The sequence below is a fragment of the Alternaria ventricosa genome (assembly GCF_023758065.1).
Source record: "Alternaria ventricosa strain BMP 2768 chromosome Unknown scaffold_12, whole genome shotgun sequence".
Lineage (NCBI taxonomy): Eukaryota > Fungi > Ascomycota > Dothideomycetes > Pleosporales > Pleosporaceae > Alternaria > Alternaria ventricosa.
The window spans coordinates 165,312-185,057 of record NW_026055692.1 but is presented as its reverse complement, the minus strand read 5'-3'; the positions used below and the strand labels follow the sequence as shown (position 1 = coordinate 185,057).

The window sequence follows — 19,746 nt, the reverse complement described above, 5'->3', positions numbered from 1 at the left end:
TAATATGTAGATTTGGTAGATGGTGCCTTACATGTTACTTACACTCCAAACCCACCCATCTCATTCCTAATCTTCATCCCCCTAAGCCGCCTGTGCAGCCCTCAATCCCCCTCTCTGTCCCGCATTCCGACTCCTAACCTTAGTCTGCCCAACCTCCAAATGCGTGCCCGCACTGCTCTTCTCGAGCGACACAGCCGCCCGATCAGTGACTTCAATATAATCCTTGGCATCCCGCTCGACCGCACCAGGAGTAGAGACGTGAATACCCTCAACGAGAACCTTCTCATCATCCGGTATTTCCAGTGTAGTTTCCTTAATCTCGGGACCTTGTGTCTTTGTGCCGAAAGGAGGATCGAAGCGTTTGCGTAGCGTTTCGATCATCTTGCCGAACCAAAACCAGTTCAGGCCGTTGAGGATGATGTTAGAGGCGAGGTAGGCAGTTATGAGCCAGAGGGGAACGGTTTGGCCTTCGGCGAATCGGAGGATGTCGTGTTTGAAGCCGGCGTTATGGAGGGTGGTGTTTTGCGATAGCTTTCCAACGTCTGGGTCTGAGTGCGTGTATGCGCCGGCGGCGTAGGCGTGGTAGACGTCGGTGAAGACGCGGATGGAGTTGTAGGATCCCCACACGATGCGACAGGAGAAGAAGGTACATAGCAGGATTATGCCGTTGACGAGCTGGATGGTGGTGCCGGTCATGTTGAGCTTATCGCAGAACCAGTGGATGTTCAGGAAGGGCGAGGAGAGTTCGTAGAGGATAAATGTGCACGCGTAGTAGTTCACGAAGGGACGCTGTCACACGATCAGTACTCTGAATAGCTCCCATATGCTCTGGAAAGCACCGTGGTCTACTTACGAAACCCAGCGAGAATACGCAGAGGGCACAGATGGCATGGAACAGCATGCCAGTACCGAAGGCCTTGACATTCTGCACCGTGATGACCAAGTCCCACAGGAAGTAGCCTCCTGCCATAGCTTGAACCAAGCCAGACGCTCCAGTATATCCATGCACGCGCTCTGTCGGGTCCATCTGATTCAGCTCCTTGTCCGTCCACATGACCCACAACGCCAAACCGCAGACCAGCGTGCTCTGCACAAATGACACGATATGCACATCCCAGTTCAGCTTAGTTCGCGCGGTGAAGTTGGCGTATATCCGCGGGAAGAAGAAGCGTGAGATGGCGGGGGCGCCGTAGCTGAAGATGATCTGGTAGAAGGTGAAGGCTGCCGCGACTTCGTGGAAGTGCAGCGGCAGCGACTTCATATTGAGGAAGTCGGCGACGGGCTGTATATATTTGACTAGGCTCTCCGGCGGCGCGAAAGGGAACGGGTCGTGCATCGTGGCAGTCGAGTGGGGTGCAGTAGACGCGGAGGTAGGTGGAGGTGGAGGTGCGAGAGTGATGTCAGGGCGGTAAGGGTTGCACGCGAGCAGGAGCGATGGTCCCTTCTTAGGCAGGGAAGCAGCGGAGGGGCGTTCGGCAGGAAGGCAGAGCAAGAGCGTTTTTATACTCGGGTAGATACGAAGATCCAAGGCCGCGGCGGCACAATGATGCACGCCGCTCGAGGATGCCTGGCAAAAGGTGCGGATGACGACCAAGCTCGGTGCAGTCCCTTGTTCTAGGCCGAGATGCGATTAGCGAGCCGAGGACCCATCGCCCTGCGCCAGAGGCACACGACAGATTTCATGTCCACCGGGTCATTTTTGTGGAATGCTAAATCACTGCCACGGGACCACGTCATGTTGGATGCTGTTTTCTGTGTTTAGGTACAGTGCACCGCCACTAGAGGCGTCATGCTGTGACAAATCTCACCCTCTTCCGACGCCGCATCACCGCATACAAGAAAGAAGTTGAACACCTATTAGAAGTAAATGGCTCGGAGGTTTTCATTGACTTGGCTAACTTTGGTTTTGAAATAAAGTAGACTGCAGTGCAGCTGACCAGAGTTTTCTTTGTGGAGGTGGTAGTGGGTATCTTCAAAGCAATAATATGATGATAAAGACGCCGCGCTCAAAGCCCATCAAATCCGACGTTCTGATTGTGCCAGCAGTTCAAGCATTTGTCCCCCCTCAACCTCGCAGCGTATGCAACGAGGAACATCTCTGCGACGTACGAGGTTCTCTCAATCCTGTCGAGAAGGAAGTAGAAATCTTGCAAGCTCCTATAGCTCATGATCCGATTGCTGTGACTGAGTAAATTTGCTGGGTGGGCGGTGAACTGGCTCTGTTGTGCGGTCGTTACAGGTGAGTTGAAGAGGGTATTCATACGTCTAGCCTCTTCCATGGAGGATACTGGCGGCGTGGGTAGCCCGGAGAGATAGTCCATCTGAGCAGACGCATGCTCATGTGGTGCCATGTTGGTCGGTCCTGTCCATCCTCCTGTATTCCCTCCGGACAGAAGAGTACCTGCTGCTCTGTCTTCCGCCAGCCTCTTTTCGGTATCCAACTTTGTACCGATCCACATTGACCACACAGCTTCTGTCAAGTTGTCATGTGTGTGTATGACGTTAAAAGCGAACCCCATCTCGTGCTCGTTGTGGAAAGGATAGTGTCTATTGGTCTGGCTATACCTCCCACCAGGGAAATAGTCTTGACAACTGACAGTGGGATTTGGAACGCCGAGTTCGTCGTTGACCTGCTTATTGAAGTATGCGTTGCGATGCTTCTCACTCATCGACACCAGTCCTTCCTCCCACATAAGTCGCTCGGCGACTAGAAAAAGCTTACGCACGTGGGCATGCGCCTCACGCTTCCCTCTGCAGATGGGACAACAGTAGAATGGCATGTACTGAAGGTTTGGCGTTTGCGTGGCATGTGCTTTCAACCCTGGTAATGGATATGGAATGAAGTCTTGCCGCGGGAATGGTACAGTCCCGGACGGTCCTTGGCCCCGACTCGTACTTATTTTGCGTCTTCTCTCAGTTCCCGCAATGAAGCCATCTTCGAAGGAGAGGTTGGAGTTTTCCGCGTCAGCCTGGGGGTCGCATGCTGGGTCAAATGGGCGTTTGTCGGGATTGGAAGTCATGGTGAATAAGTTGTAAGAGAGAGAGAGAGGCGAGGAGGACTCATGATTCACATGAGTCTTTCAGGCGGCTTTTTGCACTCGTAGCTGAAGCCCTGACCCAACATGAACATGAGGATGTATGACGAGTACTTGCGAGTGTCTCGCTGGGGCTTTGAAGGGTCACCGCGGAACCGTGGTCGTGAGCGGGTCAAGGTGGGAGGACAGGCGAATAGACATTCTGTCCTCAGGAGTTGTTGAATTACCGCACAGAGTTGCCATCATACTCGTCTGGTTGATCCTCAACAGACACATCCTACGAATAGTACACCCTTGTGAGGCGGAGTGAGAGAATGCGGGGAGGTTTCGTGACGCGACTTACGCGACGGCCGCGTGCAGGGATCAAGGATGCTCAAAAGCTAGGAAGGCGCGAAAGCGGGACACAGCAAGAGATTCGACTGCAGTTCTCATGTTACAACCATGAAAGCTGTCCGACCATCTTTCCGCGCCAATGCAACATGTCAGAGGCAAATATTCTGCAGCAACTTAACGTCATGCCGAACAAATTCGATACCACGCCGCGCATACACACGACCCGCATTCGCACCGAAACCCACCATCGACATCAAACACATCCGGCAGAACCCAGGACTATATGAGCAGAACTGCGTAGACCGCAACTATGCCGCACACAGCAAATCGTCATGGCGAATCATAGAGCTGCACGAGCAATGGCTCGCGCTACAGCAAAGCAGTCGCGACCTACGAGAACGCAACAATCGCATACGAGCCACTCTAGCTAGGACAGCATCGCGCGCCAAGGACGCCGACGGCAAGCCAGTGGCCTTGAGAGAGGGATTGATTAGCGATGCAAAGGCATTGAAGGCGGAGTTGAGCTCTATTGAGGCACAAGAATCCGAGATCCAAGAAGAGATAGAAGGCCTGGCGCAGGATCTGCCCAACTTGAGTAGCACACGCACACCCGTCGGCACCGAAGCAGATGTACTTGGCTACATTAACGAGCCCTTGAAATCGCAAGATCGCAAGTCGCACGTCGACATTGGGCAGGAATTGGGGATACTTGACTTCTCGGGCTCAGCACAGACTTCGGGCTGGGGCTGGTACTTTCTGGTCGGAGACGGTGCAATGCTGGAACAGGCACTCGTGCAGTACGCCCTAGGTGTTGCTAGGAGGAAAGGATGGAAAGCAGTCGCACCTCCGTCCCTAGTGTACTCGCACATTGCATCTGCATGCGGATTTCAGCCGCGGGATCAAAACGGAGAGCAACAAATATATGCTATCGAGCAGTCGGAGAAGGACAAGGCGAAGCCGCAACTCGCTCTTGCTGGAACTGCAGAGATACCGCTTGCTGGTATGAAAGCCAATCAGACTCTAGAAGAAGCGGATCTGCCACTCAAGGCAGTCGGCGTGAGCAGGTGCTACCGTGCTGAAGCTGGCGCAAGAGGAGCCGACACAAAAGGCTTGTACCGTGTTCACGAGTTCACTAAGGTCGAGATGTTTGCCTGGACAACACCCGACAACATGGGAGAAGATCACTTTACCGCTCCAACGGCACCGAGCTCAGAGTCAATCTTTGACGAGATGCTATCGATCCAAAAGGAGATACTAGAAGCGCTCGGGCTGCACTGCCGCATCCTGGAAATGCCCACAACCGACCTCGGTGCCAGCGCGACGCGGAAAATCGACATTGAAGCATTCTTCCCATCTCGTGAGAAGGACGAAGGATGGGGCGAGGTGACATCGTCCTCCATGTGCATCGACTACCAGAGCCGACGACTACAGACTCGCATGCGCGTAAAGGGAGGCAAACTGGATTTCCCGTACACGCTCAACGGAACAGCACTTGCTGTGCCCAGAGTGCTCGCGGCGATTTTGGAGAACCACTGGAACGAACAGGACAGCACGGTAACAATACCAGAGGTGCTGCGACCGTTCATGGGTGGGCAAGAAAAGATACAAGCGGAGCGTCGCTGATGGTGTGAAGAAGTACTGTATGATATGTATCATGTATCTAGACTATGATGTCAGGTGGTTGGGTGTTACTGGTGCCGCAACTAGATGCGCGACACCACACAAGAAACATGCAGGCAAGCATACGTCTTTGGCCACATCCGTCTACAAAACCACGCTGGTCGCCCCCTGCATCAACTTTCAAAGTTTCGGACCGTCAGATGCTTGCACTCCCCTGTTTTGGCCGCGACATCCCAGCTGGCCGCCATCGAGGCTGACTGCGCTTGGCCCGGTTATGGCCGGCGATTGGCGCACAGCCTCCAACCTGTTCGAGCTGAGTGGCAGGGTGCATGAGACCAGGTGCATACTGGATAGCGGCCATGTGAACAGCCGCCACAGCCACTGCTGTCTGGTGCTGCACGGCTCCTGAAACATTTCTCAACACTGCACATGCGTCGCAAAGCAGCAGAGTCTACCCTGTCGCGCTGAACCGGTTCTGGGCCAAGGTCCACCTTTGGCGCCATCGCATTCGAGGTGGGGTGGTTAGCGGGCCATTCTCGTCTACGGCCTACGCACCAGCCTCCAGCGCTCGCCAGCATCAACAACCCGGCCGCCCACCACCAGCCTGCCTGCACCGCGAGCTGCACCGCTGCGTGCAACCACCGCACTACGCAGCTTTGTTGCTGTCGCCACGCCTGCCCCGCCCGACCAGTGTCACCCACCTCCAGCCATCCACGACCCGTCGCAATATTGTTGGAACGCATCATTGTCGCAAACCACTCCTTCGGCCACCCCGAGCACCTCAACACCAACCCTGGACAGCGAGATAGCAAACGTCGCGGCGCATGGTTTCCTACCCAGACTCGGCGAGTGCAGAGCGCTCACTGCCCATACGGCGTCCCTCGTCGGTTGTGTCGCACTCGTCGCGCGCATCCACCGTCCGCAGACATCGCCAGCACCGCTCCAATGTGGGTAGCTCGTCGCTAGCACCCCAAAATGAGTTCCCCGTGTTCACGCATACCGGCGACGTCGAAATCGTCATCAGCAATGGGCGGAAGGAAATGCGTTATCTGCTGCACAAGTTGATTCTGACGCAGTGCTCGGGCTTCTTCGAGGCTGGCACGAGCGATGAGTGGGCGACTGCTGGCGACGTGACCAACGCCGGGCCCAGCAACGGCACCGCCTTGTCGAGGATACCATCAGGATCACGACCCGAGCAGAAGCGGAAATGGAGGTACGAGATGGATTGGGGCAGCGGCGATGACGACCTGCCCATGCTCGTGCAGAAGGTGCGTTTGTTTACCGTCCGCGACCTCGACCATGCTAACGAGAACACAGAAGAACCAACCGACCATGTTTGGCGGTGATCCGAGTCCACCTGTGCAACCGCCTACTGCGCGCAACAAGCCTGCCGCACCGCAGGCAGGCTTCTTCAGGAGCATGGCCAACTTCTCCACCCTCCACGTGCCCGCGACAGCCACCCCCGAGACCGACCCCGACGACGACACCTTCCGAGACTATGACAACCTGTTCCGCATCTTCTACAACTACCCTCCCACGCTCGACTCTCTCAATATCGCAAACGCCTACGTAGAGTGCAAATCGCTCCTGCAGCTCGCCGACATGTACGACGCGCTTGGCGTCATCGGACCACGCGTCGACCATCATCTGCTGCGCTTCCAAGGCCGGTTATGGAAGCAGATCGCGAAATACCCGCCCAGCTACCTCAAACTTGGCTACATGGCACGGAGTAAAGCCATCTTTGCCGAAGCTATGGTGCACGTTGTCGGACAATGGCCACAAGGCATCAATCAGCTACGCGGCCAGATCGCTGAGCCCGTTATCGAACTGATAGAGGACAAAGTCGACGAGATGGACGAACTCAAGGCCAAGATCGAAGTCAAGCTCTTCCGCTTATCCCTCACAACCAGTCGCGGCGAGCGTGTCAGCCCATCGAGCAACTGGCTGGACTGGATAGCAGTCTCGCTATTCCGACAATGGCTCGCCGAAAACACGACGCCACCCCCAGCCCCGATCCTTAAATCGCCACGTCCCCAGAACTCGCGAGATGGTGCGCCGCTGCCACCTCCACCAGTCTTCAACACCGGCCGCATATTCCGCCTGCTCGGCCAGGCCGGCTCAAGTTACCTCAACCACGACGAATGCAAGCGCTTCCTGCGACTGAACCCCGACCACTACAACCGCGACAACTTGAAGCGCTTCGAACGCAGGATTGAAGAAATCAAGGTCAAGGCCAAAGATGCAGTCAAGCCGCTGATGCGCAATTTCCTCGAGCTCGACCTACGAGAAGGCGGACTGCCCTATTTGACATGCACAAGAATCGATCCGCAAGACTTCCCATGGGACGACATATAAGACTGGAGGAAGGAAACGACGACATTGATAAACATACACACCACTCGCTTCGACGTTTATGGATTGGCTCACAATCTGGCGCTCTTTTGATCTATTTGGCTTCTTTGATTTTGTTACGGATGCGGGATGTTTTGGCGCCTGATACCCTAGGATGTTTACCTGTAAATACGCCGTTGTTGTTCTTTTTTCGTTATTCCCACCACCCCGATTTCCCTTGACGATTTGATGATGTGGGAGAGATAGAGAGATGTACATGTATGTAGAAAGAGAGATGGTAATTATCGTGTGTAAGAGATGGAAGAAAAGAAGAAGAGGGTATATGCTGGCCGTGTGCTTTCTTCTTCTTTTATCTTTCTATTGGGGCAGATGAAGAGATGAGATAAGATGAGATAATCGACATTTCCACATTCCTTCACTTCCCTCGTGATGTCCCCCATCCCTTGTTCCATTTGACACGCTGCCGAGCCAACATCCCCTTCCATGTGCGTGTGGGTGGTGATCGTCCCTCGGTTCTCAGAATAGCGACTACAGTAATTTCTTCTTTCGGTCCCTGGATCTCAGAGATAAGTGTAGCATACGGTACGTACTGCACCCGGGCACCCGAGCGAGATAGGCTCAGGGCGGAAGGCTTGTAGCTATCTGCCGTCATGATCGACGCTGCAGCCGCGCCAAGCCGTGGTAGCGTGTGGGGGCTGGTGACGCGATACGGTGGGTACGGGGAGGATGGAGAGATAGGGCGGATGGAGGAGTGGAGGTGTTATTGTTGTTACGGAATTCTGGGATTGATATCGATGGTGTCGATGAAATGATTGAAAGTGTTAGTGCTGGTATTGGTGAGCGGGGAGGATCGCCGAAGTGAATGGATCGTGGATCGTTGCTCGCTTGTCACAGAGATTGGAAGATGTGGGAGATAACGTGGCTAATGTGGATGACAGGCATGCCAAATCTGTCTGTCAGGTTGTGGGTGTTTCTGGGGCTGAGTATGCAGGTACCGTTTCAAACTGTGAAGGTATCGAAGGAGATCACCACCTGGCCATCTCTGCCATGACCTCAACCACCGAATCTCACACACAAGACCCTTTAGTACCTACAACTCCACCGCACAGTTTTCTTTCCAGCGATCATGCGGAACAGAACCAAACAAACAACCCTCCGATAACACTACCCCTAATCACTACCAAACATATCCAGGAACCTAGATTACTCTTGTAGTTCTCGCCGACGGCCCAAATCCTCCCACAAGCATTGCTTATGCTCGGCATACGTCCAAAGCAGGAGCTTATCAGATCTACATACCACTTGATGCCTAGCTCCCTGTTACCAGTAAAACACTAATCAGTAACCGCTAGAGCACTACCCTGCCGTTCATCAGGTCCCCACATGTGTCGTTGCCTTTTCTGCACGGCAACGCAGGGTAGGTGACCAAACAGAGGGGAAACTACAACCTAAAACGGCGTGACGTATCTGCATGTAGACGACGTGGCGCACGGGGAGGTGGATTGGGCGTACTTGGCGGCCAGAGATCGTCACTGGGTATCTAAGCCTCATGTCGATCGTTGTGGTGGCTGATAGTCGGTAATCTTGAAATTGTAGTGAGGGAGACGATTGTGGTCGGCGAGCATTGGATAGTCTGTGGGATTTCGATGACGAAAAGGAAATGGGGAGGAGGGGATTGGGGATATTGATCGACGTGTCGAAGTCTTGGACGTGGGAGGATGGGATGTGATCGAGCAAGATCGAGTATCGTACGAGAGTAGTGTAGGCAGTGTAGCACAAGGGGGCAAGGCAAAGACTGGCATCAGAGGCAAAGGAATTATCTCCGCCATCTCGTTCACCAGGGATATATAAGCACAAGGCTTCTCCCTCCAGAACAGACTCATCATCACAACAGTTCTCATCTCATCATCTCCAACACCTCCACACTTTCGCAACCAAACCAACCCACCCAACCCACCAAACCACCAAAATGCAGTTCACCATCTTCACCCTCACCGCTCTCCTGAGCCTCACCTCCGCCGCCGCAGTCACCAAGCGTTTCCCCTACCCTGCCACTTCCGTCCAGGCTCGCCAGAGCGAGATCTGCGGTGGCCTCGCCACGCCATTGTGCTGCCAGACTGATGTTCTTGGTGTTGCCAACTTGAACTGCGCGAACGGTACGTTAGAACATTCAGTCCATTGAAGTGAGGAGAATGAGTGCTAATGTGTATAACAGCTGGCGCCGGTATCGAAACAACAGAGGACTTCCAGGCTGCTTGCGCTGAGGACGGCACGACGGCTCAGTGCTGCATTGTGCCGCTTGGTGCTGATGGGTTGCTTTGCACTGCTGCTTAAGCTGTTCACAGCCTCAGAGACATTGGATACGTCCATGACTAAGGGGCAATTCGGCATGCTGGGTTCGCTGCTGAAGCAGTGAATCATCTGGAGATGTGGATGTGTATGTGTATGGGCGGTCGAGACATCGCTGAGATGTAGCATAAGGGGGTTTACCGTTCTTGTTGTCGCTGCCTACCACTCCTTTAGGTGTGACAGTTTATTTGTAGATATATTTGGAGATGGAGGATTGGTAGGAAGAAGAGGTGTGTATGATACAATGAGAAATCTGTTTTCCTAAGCTACATCTTGTGCCTCATCTCGTGAATTCGCTTTGAGACCCTGTTTACTTACTAAGAGTCTGCCGCCAGTCAAAGTATGACTCTCCATCATGCGATTCCCATTTCGATGAGTCTAAAAACCACTTGCTCATCACAGAGTCCGCAAAGCCTACCATGAAGCACCAGAACAGATTCCGACTCTTGCTACGATCTGATGACACCAATACCATCAACGAACTCACAGAAGAACTTATCATATGCATTCAAGCCTCCCTGAGAACAGTCAAAAACACCACCATGCAAGCCATGACACAATCAGATAATCGCCTACCCAAATATCCGTCCGCGCTTATGCTATCACAAAAGACACTTGCCTCCCTCCCTCTCACCCTAATCATCCACCTCACTCAAACTCCAAGCTATCCCTCACACACTTCCTCACCCTCTTCTTAAACTCAGGTGTATTGTCCCTCCACAAGCTCGCCGCCTCCACATTCGCCGGGCTCTCGTCGTTCGGGCTCGACAGCATGGAAATGACTGACAGAAGAATCGTTTCGGGTGTTTGCACGGGCGACCAGCGTTCTGCGGCGGATTCGTAGCCGTACTTGTCTTCTTCGGGTGGGTGGAGGATCGAGATGCATACTTCGCCGTTTTGGTAGACTGAAAGGTGTTAGTTATGCGATTCGAGTTATGAGGGGTCTGTGAGGAACGAGACGTACTGTTAGGGTGGAAGATGGGTGTCTCGAAGCGCATCTTTGGTGGGAGGAGCGGGTATTCGCTGGGGAAGGTGAGGCGCGCGCGGAAGAAACCTCCTGTCTGGTGTTAGTACTGGAGCTGTAACTTCTAAAGACCATGCCTGAATCTGTACCTCCGTAGAACTTTGTGTCGTCGTCGATCATCAGCATCACCTCCCACTCAAACACATTGTTGTCCACCAGACCGCAGCTTATGCCCGATATACTCTTGTCGTTTTGCATTTGCTTGAGTTGACGAGCCAGCAGCCCCGCTGCCGCAGATGACGAAGCCATAGTACCCTTCTTTTCGCGTACGTGTATGTAAAGTGGCGCTCGAAGATGAACCCTCGGTATGCGCAGAGAGATCGGGAACGGGTGGGGGAACGCAGCCGAAGAGACGGTTATAATAGCTGCGACGCAGAGATTGCACACGTTTTACAGCGGTCCGGATGCAGTTGTTCTTGCGTGAGGGAAGTTTTGTGTGCGCCGGTTCTGTTGCGGAAAGAGGGTAGGTGGAGATTCCAGAGGCGCGTTCGGGCGCAGGACGTGGAGGGCTCTTAACGGCGGGTGTGGCGGGGCAAGCTGCGGGCGATCGGCAGGGGGCTCGCTGGCAGTCGTGGGTAGGGGATTACTGGGTGGATGGGAGTATGCGCAAGAGTCAGAGTGTCTCCGTGAGTCTTGTTAGTGAGCGTGCATGAGCGTGATCATATATGAAGAAGCAAGTCGGCGGCATGCTCCAATGGCCGCGTCCCATGTGGCGGTATGCGCCAAGTCGAATACCGCTGTGCAGGGGTCCTTCGGGGTATTCAGGCCTTCCCTTTTGCGTCTGCTCTGCATTGAGGACGGGTGCTTGCCGATAGTCAGCCCTAAAGGCGTGTGGGAGAGCTGGATTCGGTGCTTGGTAGATGAGCAACGTGAGAATTTGGACCTCGGCTTGAAACTCGATAAGCCCTACAACGCCTTCACACCAAAGTAGCTTCTGTGGCTGCAAGGAAGATCACTATTTGCTTATATAGGTATACCGATTCATGTCCCGATCTACTCGCCCAATACCCGTCCATCTCTGTCTGCCCAGTTCCCATTACGTCCCAGAACGCCGTCGTAACCATGATAGATGCGATGCCACTCCCCGAGGACCCGTATCTAGGGTATCATTTGATCCAAAGGGGATATAGATTGGAAATAGCAAGACTCTAGAAGAGCCAAAACGTAAAATCGTACATATAGGGAGCTTTGATTAGCCGAAGATCCGGAGAAAGCCCCATAGCCCGGCTCCGCAAAGCACGGGAATGGTGAGATTGTCGTCCCAGCCAAAAACGTCGATCGCTTCACTGGCACTGGCGATGATACCAGAGGCCAGAGACATGGCGCCCAACGCCCAGTATCCGGTAAGGGAAGCTTTCTTCACGGAGAGAGCAAAAGTTTCCCGCGCCTGTGGAGGAAGCGTCAGGGCGCCTTGGAATGCAAAAGCGTGTTCGCCATGGTTGTACTCTGAGTAGAGAGGACCTAGCCAGCCCCACCATACAGCCGCCGTGAGGACACCCGTTACGCACGCCGCGATGGAACCCGCAAGACTCTTGCCCTTCCTGACTCTGGGAGTGAGGTGGCCCCAGAGCCTGCCGAAAGTCGAAGCAGCAGTATCGCACCAACTCAGTAGTAAGATGCTCATGACTGCTATGTCTTTCGGGCAAAAGCGCATGACTATCCATGCGCCCAGAAGGTAGGAGATGACGCCGTTGTATCCATCGACCTCTGACTCGCGCATGAAGGCACCGAGGCAGCGGATGTAGAAGCGGTTTACTTGCCAGTAACGATGGCGGATGACGTCGGCGAGGGCGATGGGTATCAGCATGGTAAGGAGGACATTGTGTATTTGCGACGTTTGCGTGCCGGTGCAGTAGAGGAAGATGGTAAGGAAGCCGATGGAGACGTGCAGGATCTTGCGAGGGATCTCATGTCGGTGAATCTATCGATGTCAGTAATGAGCTTGCGAAGTCACCCTGTGTGTACTCACGAATGACCGCCATTTCTGGTGGATGGGAATCAAGCCGAGAGGACTCGGACTCCTGCTCATCTCCCTCCAGTAGTTCTTGTTTGCTTGCGCGGGTGACAGGTGGCCGTTTGAAGTATTGCCAGGCAGCGCGAGATCCTTCTTCATGCCTCCGTTCATTTGCCTACGGCTTGTCAGGCCGCTCATCCTCCGGCGTCCCACGCCTCCATCCAGAGTAGGACTCCGACTTCTGGCATTCCGGCTCCTTGCTCGAGCCCTGCTGTCGGGGTCTGATCCTGAGTCCTCATCGATAGGTGGGGGTGACGTAACCCGTTGTTTGCGCGTCGAGGAGCGCGTCACGGGTCCGAAATAGCCATCTTTCGTGCTGCCCGCCTCCGAGGGCGTTGGTGACGGCGAGATCACACGCGGCGTGTTGGGGATCTGGTATTGGCGTGAAGACTCCATGGCTACGCGCCAGCAGGTGGGAAAGTAAGGAAAGGTAGGAGCCCGGATGACGCCGGAGAGAGTGGAGTGGGCCCTGGCACAGAGTAGGGCGATGTTTACCAGCAGGGACTGGCGATCCGAGGGTTGGGAATAAAGGTAATGAGGCTGGGTTGGCGCGTCACAGCTAACATGTGGGAGGGCGGCACTTAGGGTGGCTTCGACATTGATGTCAGCATCAGGCGTGATCAGAGGCTCATGGCCCGCGGATTCGTCCGGGCAGCGCGCATCGTTTAGGGAGGCAGAAGATGCCACAGTGCGTGCAGGCGACAGCAGCGGTCGTCTTATTTGTTATAGGCGGGTGGACAGGGAATGGGTTGGTGCGTGACGGCTAGGTAATCTTGCTGCATGAGCCTGGGAAATTTGGTCTCACGGCTACGCATGTATGATCCGGTCTCGCGAATGCGCCTATGATCAGCGTGGCGGCGGATCAGTCTTGGCGATGCGATCAGGTTCGAGAAAGGAGACACCGTGTCAGTATGTCATTACAGGCTCGCGAACTGGATGCATCATGTTTTGAGTAATCAAGCTTTTGTCAGATGCGCTCGAAGCAGTGACAGCTGACGACGACCCCGCGTGCTCTCCAGCGTACCTGCCTGTGAACGACAGTGTGGCGCAAGGTGGCCGTGCAGTGCTCCACTTTATTTTCAAAGTTCGCGCGACTTTTCTGTGCAGCCATCGCGACTCCAGCAGACATCTTCACGATATCATAGTGCATCATGGCGCCCCAAACTAAGATAGATCGCTCATTCAGCGCATTAACGCCTGCCTTGTCAGAATGGATTCTCGAAGCTGTGGATTCCATGGGCTTCGTAAAGACCACGCCTGTGCAGCACGCAGCCATCCCCATGTTCATGAAGAACTCTGATGTTGTCGTCGAGGCCGTGACAGGGAGTGGAAAGACTCTAGCGTAAGGTCGTACATTGACAGTCTTTATGCGCATCTAACAAGCTCCTAGTTATCTCATTCCCATCGTCGAGCGCTTGTTGCGACTGGATGCGCCCATAAAGAAGCATCACGTGGGTGCCATTATCATCTCACCTACCAGAGAACTTGCAACCCAGATCCACACAGTACTTTCGTCGCTTCTCAGATTTCATGCGCCCTCTGCAGCCTTATTGGATCCGGAAGATGAAGATACCGACATGGAAGACGCCGATGCTCCGCCAAAACCGACTTTTCCACCTGGGACGTTGAAGGTCATACCCCAGCTTCTTCTCGGAGGATCAGTAACGCCCGCTCAGGACCTGAGCAGATTCCTCAAGTCATCTACCAACGTACTCATCGGCACACCGGGACGACTACTCGAACTCCTTTCTTCACCACATGTCCATTGCTCACAGTCATCATTCGATGCTCTTGTACTCGATGAAGCCGATCGTCTTCTAGACCTTGGCTTCAAAGATGACCTACAAAGGATCCTCTCACGACTCCCAAAGCAACGCCGAACCGGTCTATTTAGTGCTAGTGTTTCCGAGGCTGTCGACCAACTAATCCGCGTGGGTCTCCGGAATCCCGTTCGTATCGCTGTCAAGGTCAAGGCACGAGCGGCACCCAATAGTGCGACAGGAGAAATGGGTGCCATCGAAGACAAGAAAACGCCAGCAAGCCTGCAGATGACATATCTGACCATACCAGCATCGCACAAGCTACCTGCCATCAAGAAAGTCTTAAAGTCATTGGATCCGCAGCCGCAAAAGTCCATCATGTACTTGGCAACCTGTTTCTCAGTCGACTACTTCCAACACATTTTACCTGAAGTTCTGAAAGGATACACCATTGTGCCCCTGCACGGCAAACTCCCGGACAAAGTCAGGAACCGCAACTTTATCAAATTCGTTGAGAGCGTCACCCCATCCATCCTCCTTACCACAGACGTCGCTGCTCGTGGCCTCGATATCCCGTCAGTAGACCTCGTCCTTCAACTTGATGCACCAAGCGACCCGAAAACATTCATCCATCGCTGCGGGCGGGCAGGTCGGGCAGGTCGTAAAGGCCTAGCCATCACATTCCTCAGTCCAGGCCGAGAAGAAGACTACATCGAGTTCCTCCGCGTTCGACAAACCCCGGTATCGCCATTAACAACACCTGAAGTCACGGTATCCGCAGAAGAAGCCACAGCCATGAGCAACCGGATACGAAAGGTAGTGAAATCCGACAGAGCATTATTCGACAAAGCACAACGAGGCTTCGTCTCCTGGGTCCGCGCCTACAGCAAACATACCGCCAGCTCCATCTTCCGCATCCCCGATCTGGACTGGACAGAACACGGCAACGCCTGGGGTCTCCTCAAACTACCCAGCATGCCGGAACTGAAGAAGTGGGACGGAGACCGCAGTCTAGGCGTAGTCATGGATTTCAGCACATATGCATATAAAGACAAAACGCGCGAAGCACAACGACAGGTCGAGCAGAGCGAGTACGAAGCTAACAAGGCGGAAGGGAAGAAAGAAGGCAAGAAGCGATATGTCACGGAGGACAAGAAGGCGTCGGCGTGGACACAACAGAAGGATGCGAAGGCGCTCAAGGAGCTGCGGAGAGAGAAGAAGGCTGCGAAGCGCGAACATGACCGTGTTGCGGCTTTGACAGAAGATGAGCGGAAGGAAGAAGAGAGAGTGAAGGGTATGATTGATCAGGTACGGAAGAAGGTCGCCGAGAAGGAGGCGCAAGACGCCGCGGATGAATTTGAGGGATTTAGCGATTAAATACCGGACGTCTACATGGAAATTAAAACGCTCGATGGTTGCTACTGACGACACGAGTACCCTTTAACAAAGCGTTCGCAAGCCACACTTCTAGCTGACCATCTCCATCTACGAGTAAAGATTATCGGCCTCATTCGGCACATGATTCCGCACAATCCCCTCAACCGCCTCGACCAACTCCTGCACGCCGTTGTGCATTGCCGCCTTGAGCAACGAATCGAACATCCTTGTCCTCATCTTTGAAGCGAGCTGGTCCGCTGCGCGCTTGCGTTCTTCGCCTTCTTCCATGGCCTCGACTTCCATTCGAGCGCGATCGATAACTGTGTCGTCGCGTTCACGCTGCTCAGACATCTGTTTCAAGCTCTTGTCAATGTACTTCTTCAGACTTTCCAGGCCTATGCATGTGTTAGGATCTGTCGGTGAAAATTGCAGAGAAGGGGCCAGTCCAGGGCGAGTGGTCTACGTACATCCTTCTTTAGAACGTCGTGATTGGGCCTGGAGGAAATCTAAGTATTTCATCACCGCTTTGTGGTATTGAGTTAGCAAGTCGCTGGCTTTTTCAAGCAGGGGTTCTGGGGGCTTTGTTACAAGAGAGCTTATGCCCATTGGGCAGATAGATTGGCAAGCCTGGTGACTGTTCTTGTTCGGCCATGTTGATCGAATTGTTTGGAGATGCTTGAGCGATGCGTCCGGGATGCTGCCTTGTAGGTGTGTATCCGATCGAGTGAGGATCTTGGTATGTACACAATACTGGTGTATGTGGTCGCATATATACTCGCGATACTGATTTGTTAGTACTGGAGGTGCTTGTAAGACAAACACAAACTCGACCTCATGGTGGATTCAATAGGCTTTCTGGCTTGCTACTCGTTATATCGGTCTACCAGAACAAGAAGTACGCAAGCCACGCGCCCATTGTGCTCATGTGCCTTCTCAATCTAAATTCCTCCATCCTCATTCATGAGCTCCTCAACCCTCCTCACCAACTCCACCAACCCTTCATGCTTAGCATCACTGACAGCCAGGTCAATAAGCAGTTTCCACCTCATCATTACCTCATACTCCCTCGCCGCATCGAAATCGTGTTCCGGGCCTCCAGGTTTACCTTGAAGTTTCTGTAGTACGAATTCGGAGATTGTGGTGTTGCGTGCTTGCTGCAATTTGTTTTCTGCGGCGCTTTCTTTGACGTGGAAGCGGAGGATACGGAGATCTGGGAGGTGGGTTAGGAATGGGTTGGAGGGGTTGGAGGCATATAACGGGAGAGGAGGAGTGAGATGGGAGGGTTGCTTACAATCATTTCTGGTTTCACGGGACTTTTTCTTGAGCTTGTCCATAAGCCATTGGCCTGCTTGGTTAAAGAACTGGTACGTCTTTCTTGGGAAAATAGCCTTGGAATTGAACTTACTAGAGATGACGCGCTCTTCTGTAGCTTGCGCACTTGTTGGCTGCGCAGTTGATGGTGGTGGTGGTTGTTCTGACATTCTGTGGTGGTGTGAGTGGAAAGAATTGTGGGAGATGTGAGGGGAAGAGCGTCGGAAGATATACGCATACATATCCTGATCTCGCTGCTTATCAACACTTGAGGTGCTTGGTGGGCAAATACAAACTTGATGAATCTATTGCAATCGTATACCGTACACTGACTATCCAGCTACATAGGTATCCCCCATAGTTGATGTGTACCATACAAACTGCATATATCCGCCTGGGTATAACTTCCTGCCTCCAACATCACTTTCAAAAGACTCCGGGTATATCCTTGCTCCTTCAGGTAACTCCATGTAAACTCAGAAGTCATCATGTCGCCGCCTGGTCTACCGAACCTCAACTCAAGCTCGACATAGCGCCAAGCTTCTTCGGAGTGCCCTTCGAGGGCCGCCTCCTCCCCTTTCCCTTTCCTTTCGCACCCTTGCCCTTGATAAGCTTAGCCTCAATGGCTTCAGCCCTCTCATAGATGAGGGTGATAGCGTTCAAGACATCGCCTTTCTGCAAAGCGGGATCCTTGTGGTCACCTTGATCCTCTTCGGTGCGAAGAGCGACCGCTTCTTCCAGGACTTCTAAAGCGAGACGAGATTGGCCTTGAGTGAAGCCGGCCATGATGCTCAGGACAGCCAGTGTGGAAGAGTCGCATGCTTTCGAGCTGGACTTGGCGGCGGCGGGCTTCATCGACGTAGGAAGGAAATGTTCGACGGTGACGCCCCAGCACTTCTCGATGTGGTCCTCGTCCTCGGCAATACTTGAAGTGGTTGAAGTCTTAGCATCCAATGCGTTAATGTCGGCCTCAACAGGCTTATACTCGCGCGTGATACGCATCTTATTGCGAGATGCAGGCTTCTGTTCGTTTAGGCTGGTGATGTGGAGACGCATGTCGGCGTCACATAGTTCCTACACCCCGGTCAGTGACTTTGCTTCGTTGTTGATAGAGATCAATGTAGACTTACTTCCCAACCCAGGCCATAGCATTCGACGTCCGGGTGGATGTCGTCGCCCTCCTCGCCGTCGTACAGTACCCACTCAGATGGCGAATCGGGTAACATAACTTCCGTAGCGCTGGCCGCTACCAGGACCCGCTGGTCTTCTTCAAGGGTACTCGGTTCCGTGATTGGTTTGGCCTCGGTGGTGTATATCGCTGCATACTTGAGGTCGAAGGCAAGCCGTACACTTGGTAGAACTTGCTGGAGAGTCTGAAATGGTGTGACGTAGAAGTCCTCGACAGTCTTCTTGGTGGATGGACAGTACAACTGAATTTTAACCATGGTCGCGGAATTGTAAAGGGTATTGAAACAGATGGCTATCCTTGTCGAAGAGGGAGTGTGGACCAAGAGATCAAAATCGAAGAAGATATATAGCCCAGAGGTCAGTGCTCTCTCTAGGCAGGCGCAGTGAGTTTGCTTTGCTCAATGAATGAGAAAAATCGTCGCTTACGCTCGACTGACCCTTCTCCAAAGCCAATGATGGCTCGTGCTTCTCTCATGGGAGCAGACTCGAGTGGATTTTCGCACACTGCCGTCGTAAGGTGTGGGTCTGATAGCCTAATTGAGCAAGATATATGCGGAGAAGTTCGTATATATGGAGGTATAAGATATTAGATTGAGATATGTACTGGCTATCCACGCGTCACTGCGACTTAGACACCTTCTATTGTTTGTCAGTCAGATACTATCGCAACCGCAGGTGACGATATCACGTACCATAACAAACGCCAAACTCGCGCCCTCCCCCTACACGTGATTGAGAGTCTCAATCTCCAGACCGTCCTTGAACTCCGCCTCAAGCATCCCATCGCCACCTGCCGTAGTCGGGCGACAAACGTATCCTGCGATACTCACGCTCCATCGCTCGTACTCCTCAGCAAGGACCCAGGTGACCTCTCTCAATGGCTGCCTGCTGACCTCCTTGCCAGCCTCATCCTTGATGATCCAGTAAATCCAAAGACTGTTGCCGAGCGCATCGCTCTCCCTTCTTGCCTCAATGGTGGCACCGGGCATAGTACCGTTCTTGAACTCAGGCATTGGTGTAAGTGACCAGTCAGCCCAAGCATCACAGCCAACGGTCGCGACGTAGGGCTTTCCGTAGTAGAATTCAATACCAGTCTTGATCCATTTGGTTTGGTTGTCTGGGACACCTGGCTTGGTGACATGCAGCAAGAGGCCGGCTTGGTCGTATTGACGGAGTTGGTCGGACGGTGGGAGCTCGAACGACAGCTGCGCTCGCTGAAAGTTCTTCAGAGTGTATGTTGGGAGCTGCTCTGGGTAGGTCGATGCATTGAAGGCGTTGTGCGTGGGAGGCTTGCGCCAGATGTCAGTGTTTGGTGGAGCCGAGAGGCTGAAAGGCTTGATGGTTGTGGTGGTGGTGTTGGACATGGTGGCTGCGGCTGTGGCT

The 19,746-nt window shown here is 53.5% G+C and overlaps 10 protein-coding genes across 10 annotated transcripts; 4 read left to right on the top strand and 6 right to left on the bottom strand.

Annotated features, from left to right (window-relative positions):
- Nucleotides 1–81: 81 nt before the first annotated feature.
- On the bottom strand, nucleotides 82–1,336 carry J4E93_006944 (uncharacterized protein; the record flags this gene model as incomplete). Its single annotated transcript, XM_049344854.1, has 2 exons — nucleotides 82–789; nucleotides 854–1,336. 2 exons carry the CDS (start codon nucleotides 1,334–1,336, stop codon nucleotides 82–84), a joined length of 1,191 nt encoding a protein of 396 aa, XP_049197779.1.
- A 2,140-nt stretch (nucleotides 1,337–3,476) lies between these two features.
- On the top strand, nucleotides 3,477–4,991 carry J4E93_006943 (uncharacterized protein; the record flags this gene model as incomplete). The annotated part of the gene is made up of 1 exon (XM_049344853.1): nucleotides 3,477–4,991. The coding sequence occupies one exon, from the start codon at nucleotides 3,477–3,479 to the stop codon at nucleotides 4,989–4,991; it is 1,515 nt and encodes a 504-aa protein (XP_049197778.1).
- An 821-nt stretch (nucleotides 4,992–5,812) lies between these two features.
- On the top strand, nucleotides 5,813–7,343 carry J4E93_006942 (uncharacterized protein; the record flags this gene model as incomplete). The annotated part of the gene is made up of 2 exons (XM_049344852.1): nucleotides 5,813–6,256; nucleotides 6,306–7,343. 2 exons carry the CDS (start codon nucleotides 5,813–5,815, stop codon nucleotides 7,341–7,343), a joined length of 1,482 nt encoding a protein of 493 aa, XP_049197777.1.
- Nucleotides 7,344–9,309: 1,966 nt separating this feature from the next.
- Nucleotides 9,310–9,674, top strand: J4E93_006941 (uncharacterized protein; the record flags this gene model as incomplete). Its single annotated transcript, XM_049344851.1, has 2 exons — nucleotides 9,310–9,496; nucleotides 9,556–9,674. 2 exons carry the CDS (start codon nucleotides 9,310–9,312, stop codon nucleotides 9,672–9,674), a joined length of 306 nt encoding a protein of 101 aa, XP_049197776.1.
- A 663-nt stretch (nucleotides 9,675–10,337) lies between these two features.
- On the bottom strand, nucleotides 10,338–10,911 carry UBC15 (Ubiquitin-conjugating enzyme E2 15; the record flags this gene model as incomplete). The annotated part of the gene is made up of 3 exons (XM_049344850.1): nucleotides 10,338–10,594; nucleotides 10,654–10,746; nucleotides 10,803–10,911. The coding sequence occupies 3 exons, from the start codon at nucleotides 10,909–10,911 to the stop codon at nucleotides 10,338–10,340; spliced, it is 459 nt and encodes a 152-aa protein (XP_049197775.1).
- A 994-nt stretch (nucleotides 10,912–11,905) lies between these two features.
- Nucleotides 11,906–13,123, bottom strand: J4E93_006939 (uncharacterized protein; the record flags this gene model as incomplete). The annotated part of the gene is made up of 2 exons (XM_049344849.1): nucleotides 11,906–12,634; nucleotides 12,683–13,123. The coding sequence occupies 2 exons, from the start codon at nucleotides 13,121–13,123 to the stop codon at nucleotides 11,906–11,908; spliced, it is 1,170 nt and encodes a 389-aa protein (XP_049197774.1).
- A 755-nt stretch (nucleotides 13,124–13,878) lies between these two features.
- Nucleotides 13,879–15,864, top strand: SPB4 (ATP-dependent rRNA helicase spb4; the record flags this gene model as incomplete). Its single annotated transcript, XM_049344848.1, has 2 exons — nucleotides 13,879–14,069; nucleotides 14,118–15,864. The coding sequence occupies 2 exons, from the start codon at nucleotides 13,879–13,881 to the stop codon at nucleotides 15,862–15,864; spliced, it is 1,938 nt and encodes a 645-aa protein (XP_049197773.1).
- Nucleotides 15,865–15,972: 108 nt separating this feature from the next.
- Nucleotides 15,973–16,470, bottom strand: J4E93_006937 (uncharacterized protein; the record flags this gene model as incomplete). Its single annotated transcript, XM_049344847.1, has 2 exons — nucleotides 15,973–16,259; nucleotides 16,332–16,470. 2 exons carry the CDS (start codon nucleotides 16,468–16,470, stop codon nucleotides 15,973–15,975), a joined length of 426 nt encoding a protein of 141 aa, XP_049197772.1.
- Nucleotides 16,471–17,688: 1,218 nt separating this feature from the next.
- Nucleotides 17,689–18,620, bottom strand: J4E93_006936 (uncharacterized protein; the record flags this gene model as incomplete). The annotated part of the gene is made up of 2 exons (XM_049344846.1): nucleotides 17,689–18,249; nucleotides 18,306–18,620. 2 exons carry the CDS (start codon nucleotides 18,618–18,620, stop codon nucleotides 17,689–17,691), a joined length of 876 nt encoding a protein of 291 aa, XP_049197771.1.
- Nucleotides 18,621–19,085: 465 nt separating this feature from the next.
- Nucleotides 19,086–19,727, bottom strand: J4E93_006935 (uncharacterized protein; the record flags this gene model as incomplete). The annotated part of the gene is made up of 1 exon (XM_049344845.1): nucleotides 19,086–19,727. The coding sequence occupies one exon, from the start codon at nucleotides 19,725–19,727 to the stop codon at nucleotides 19,086–19,088; it is 642 nt and encodes a 213-aa protein (XP_049197770.1).
- Between the last annotated feature and the right edge of the window lie 19 nt (nucleotides 19,728–19,746).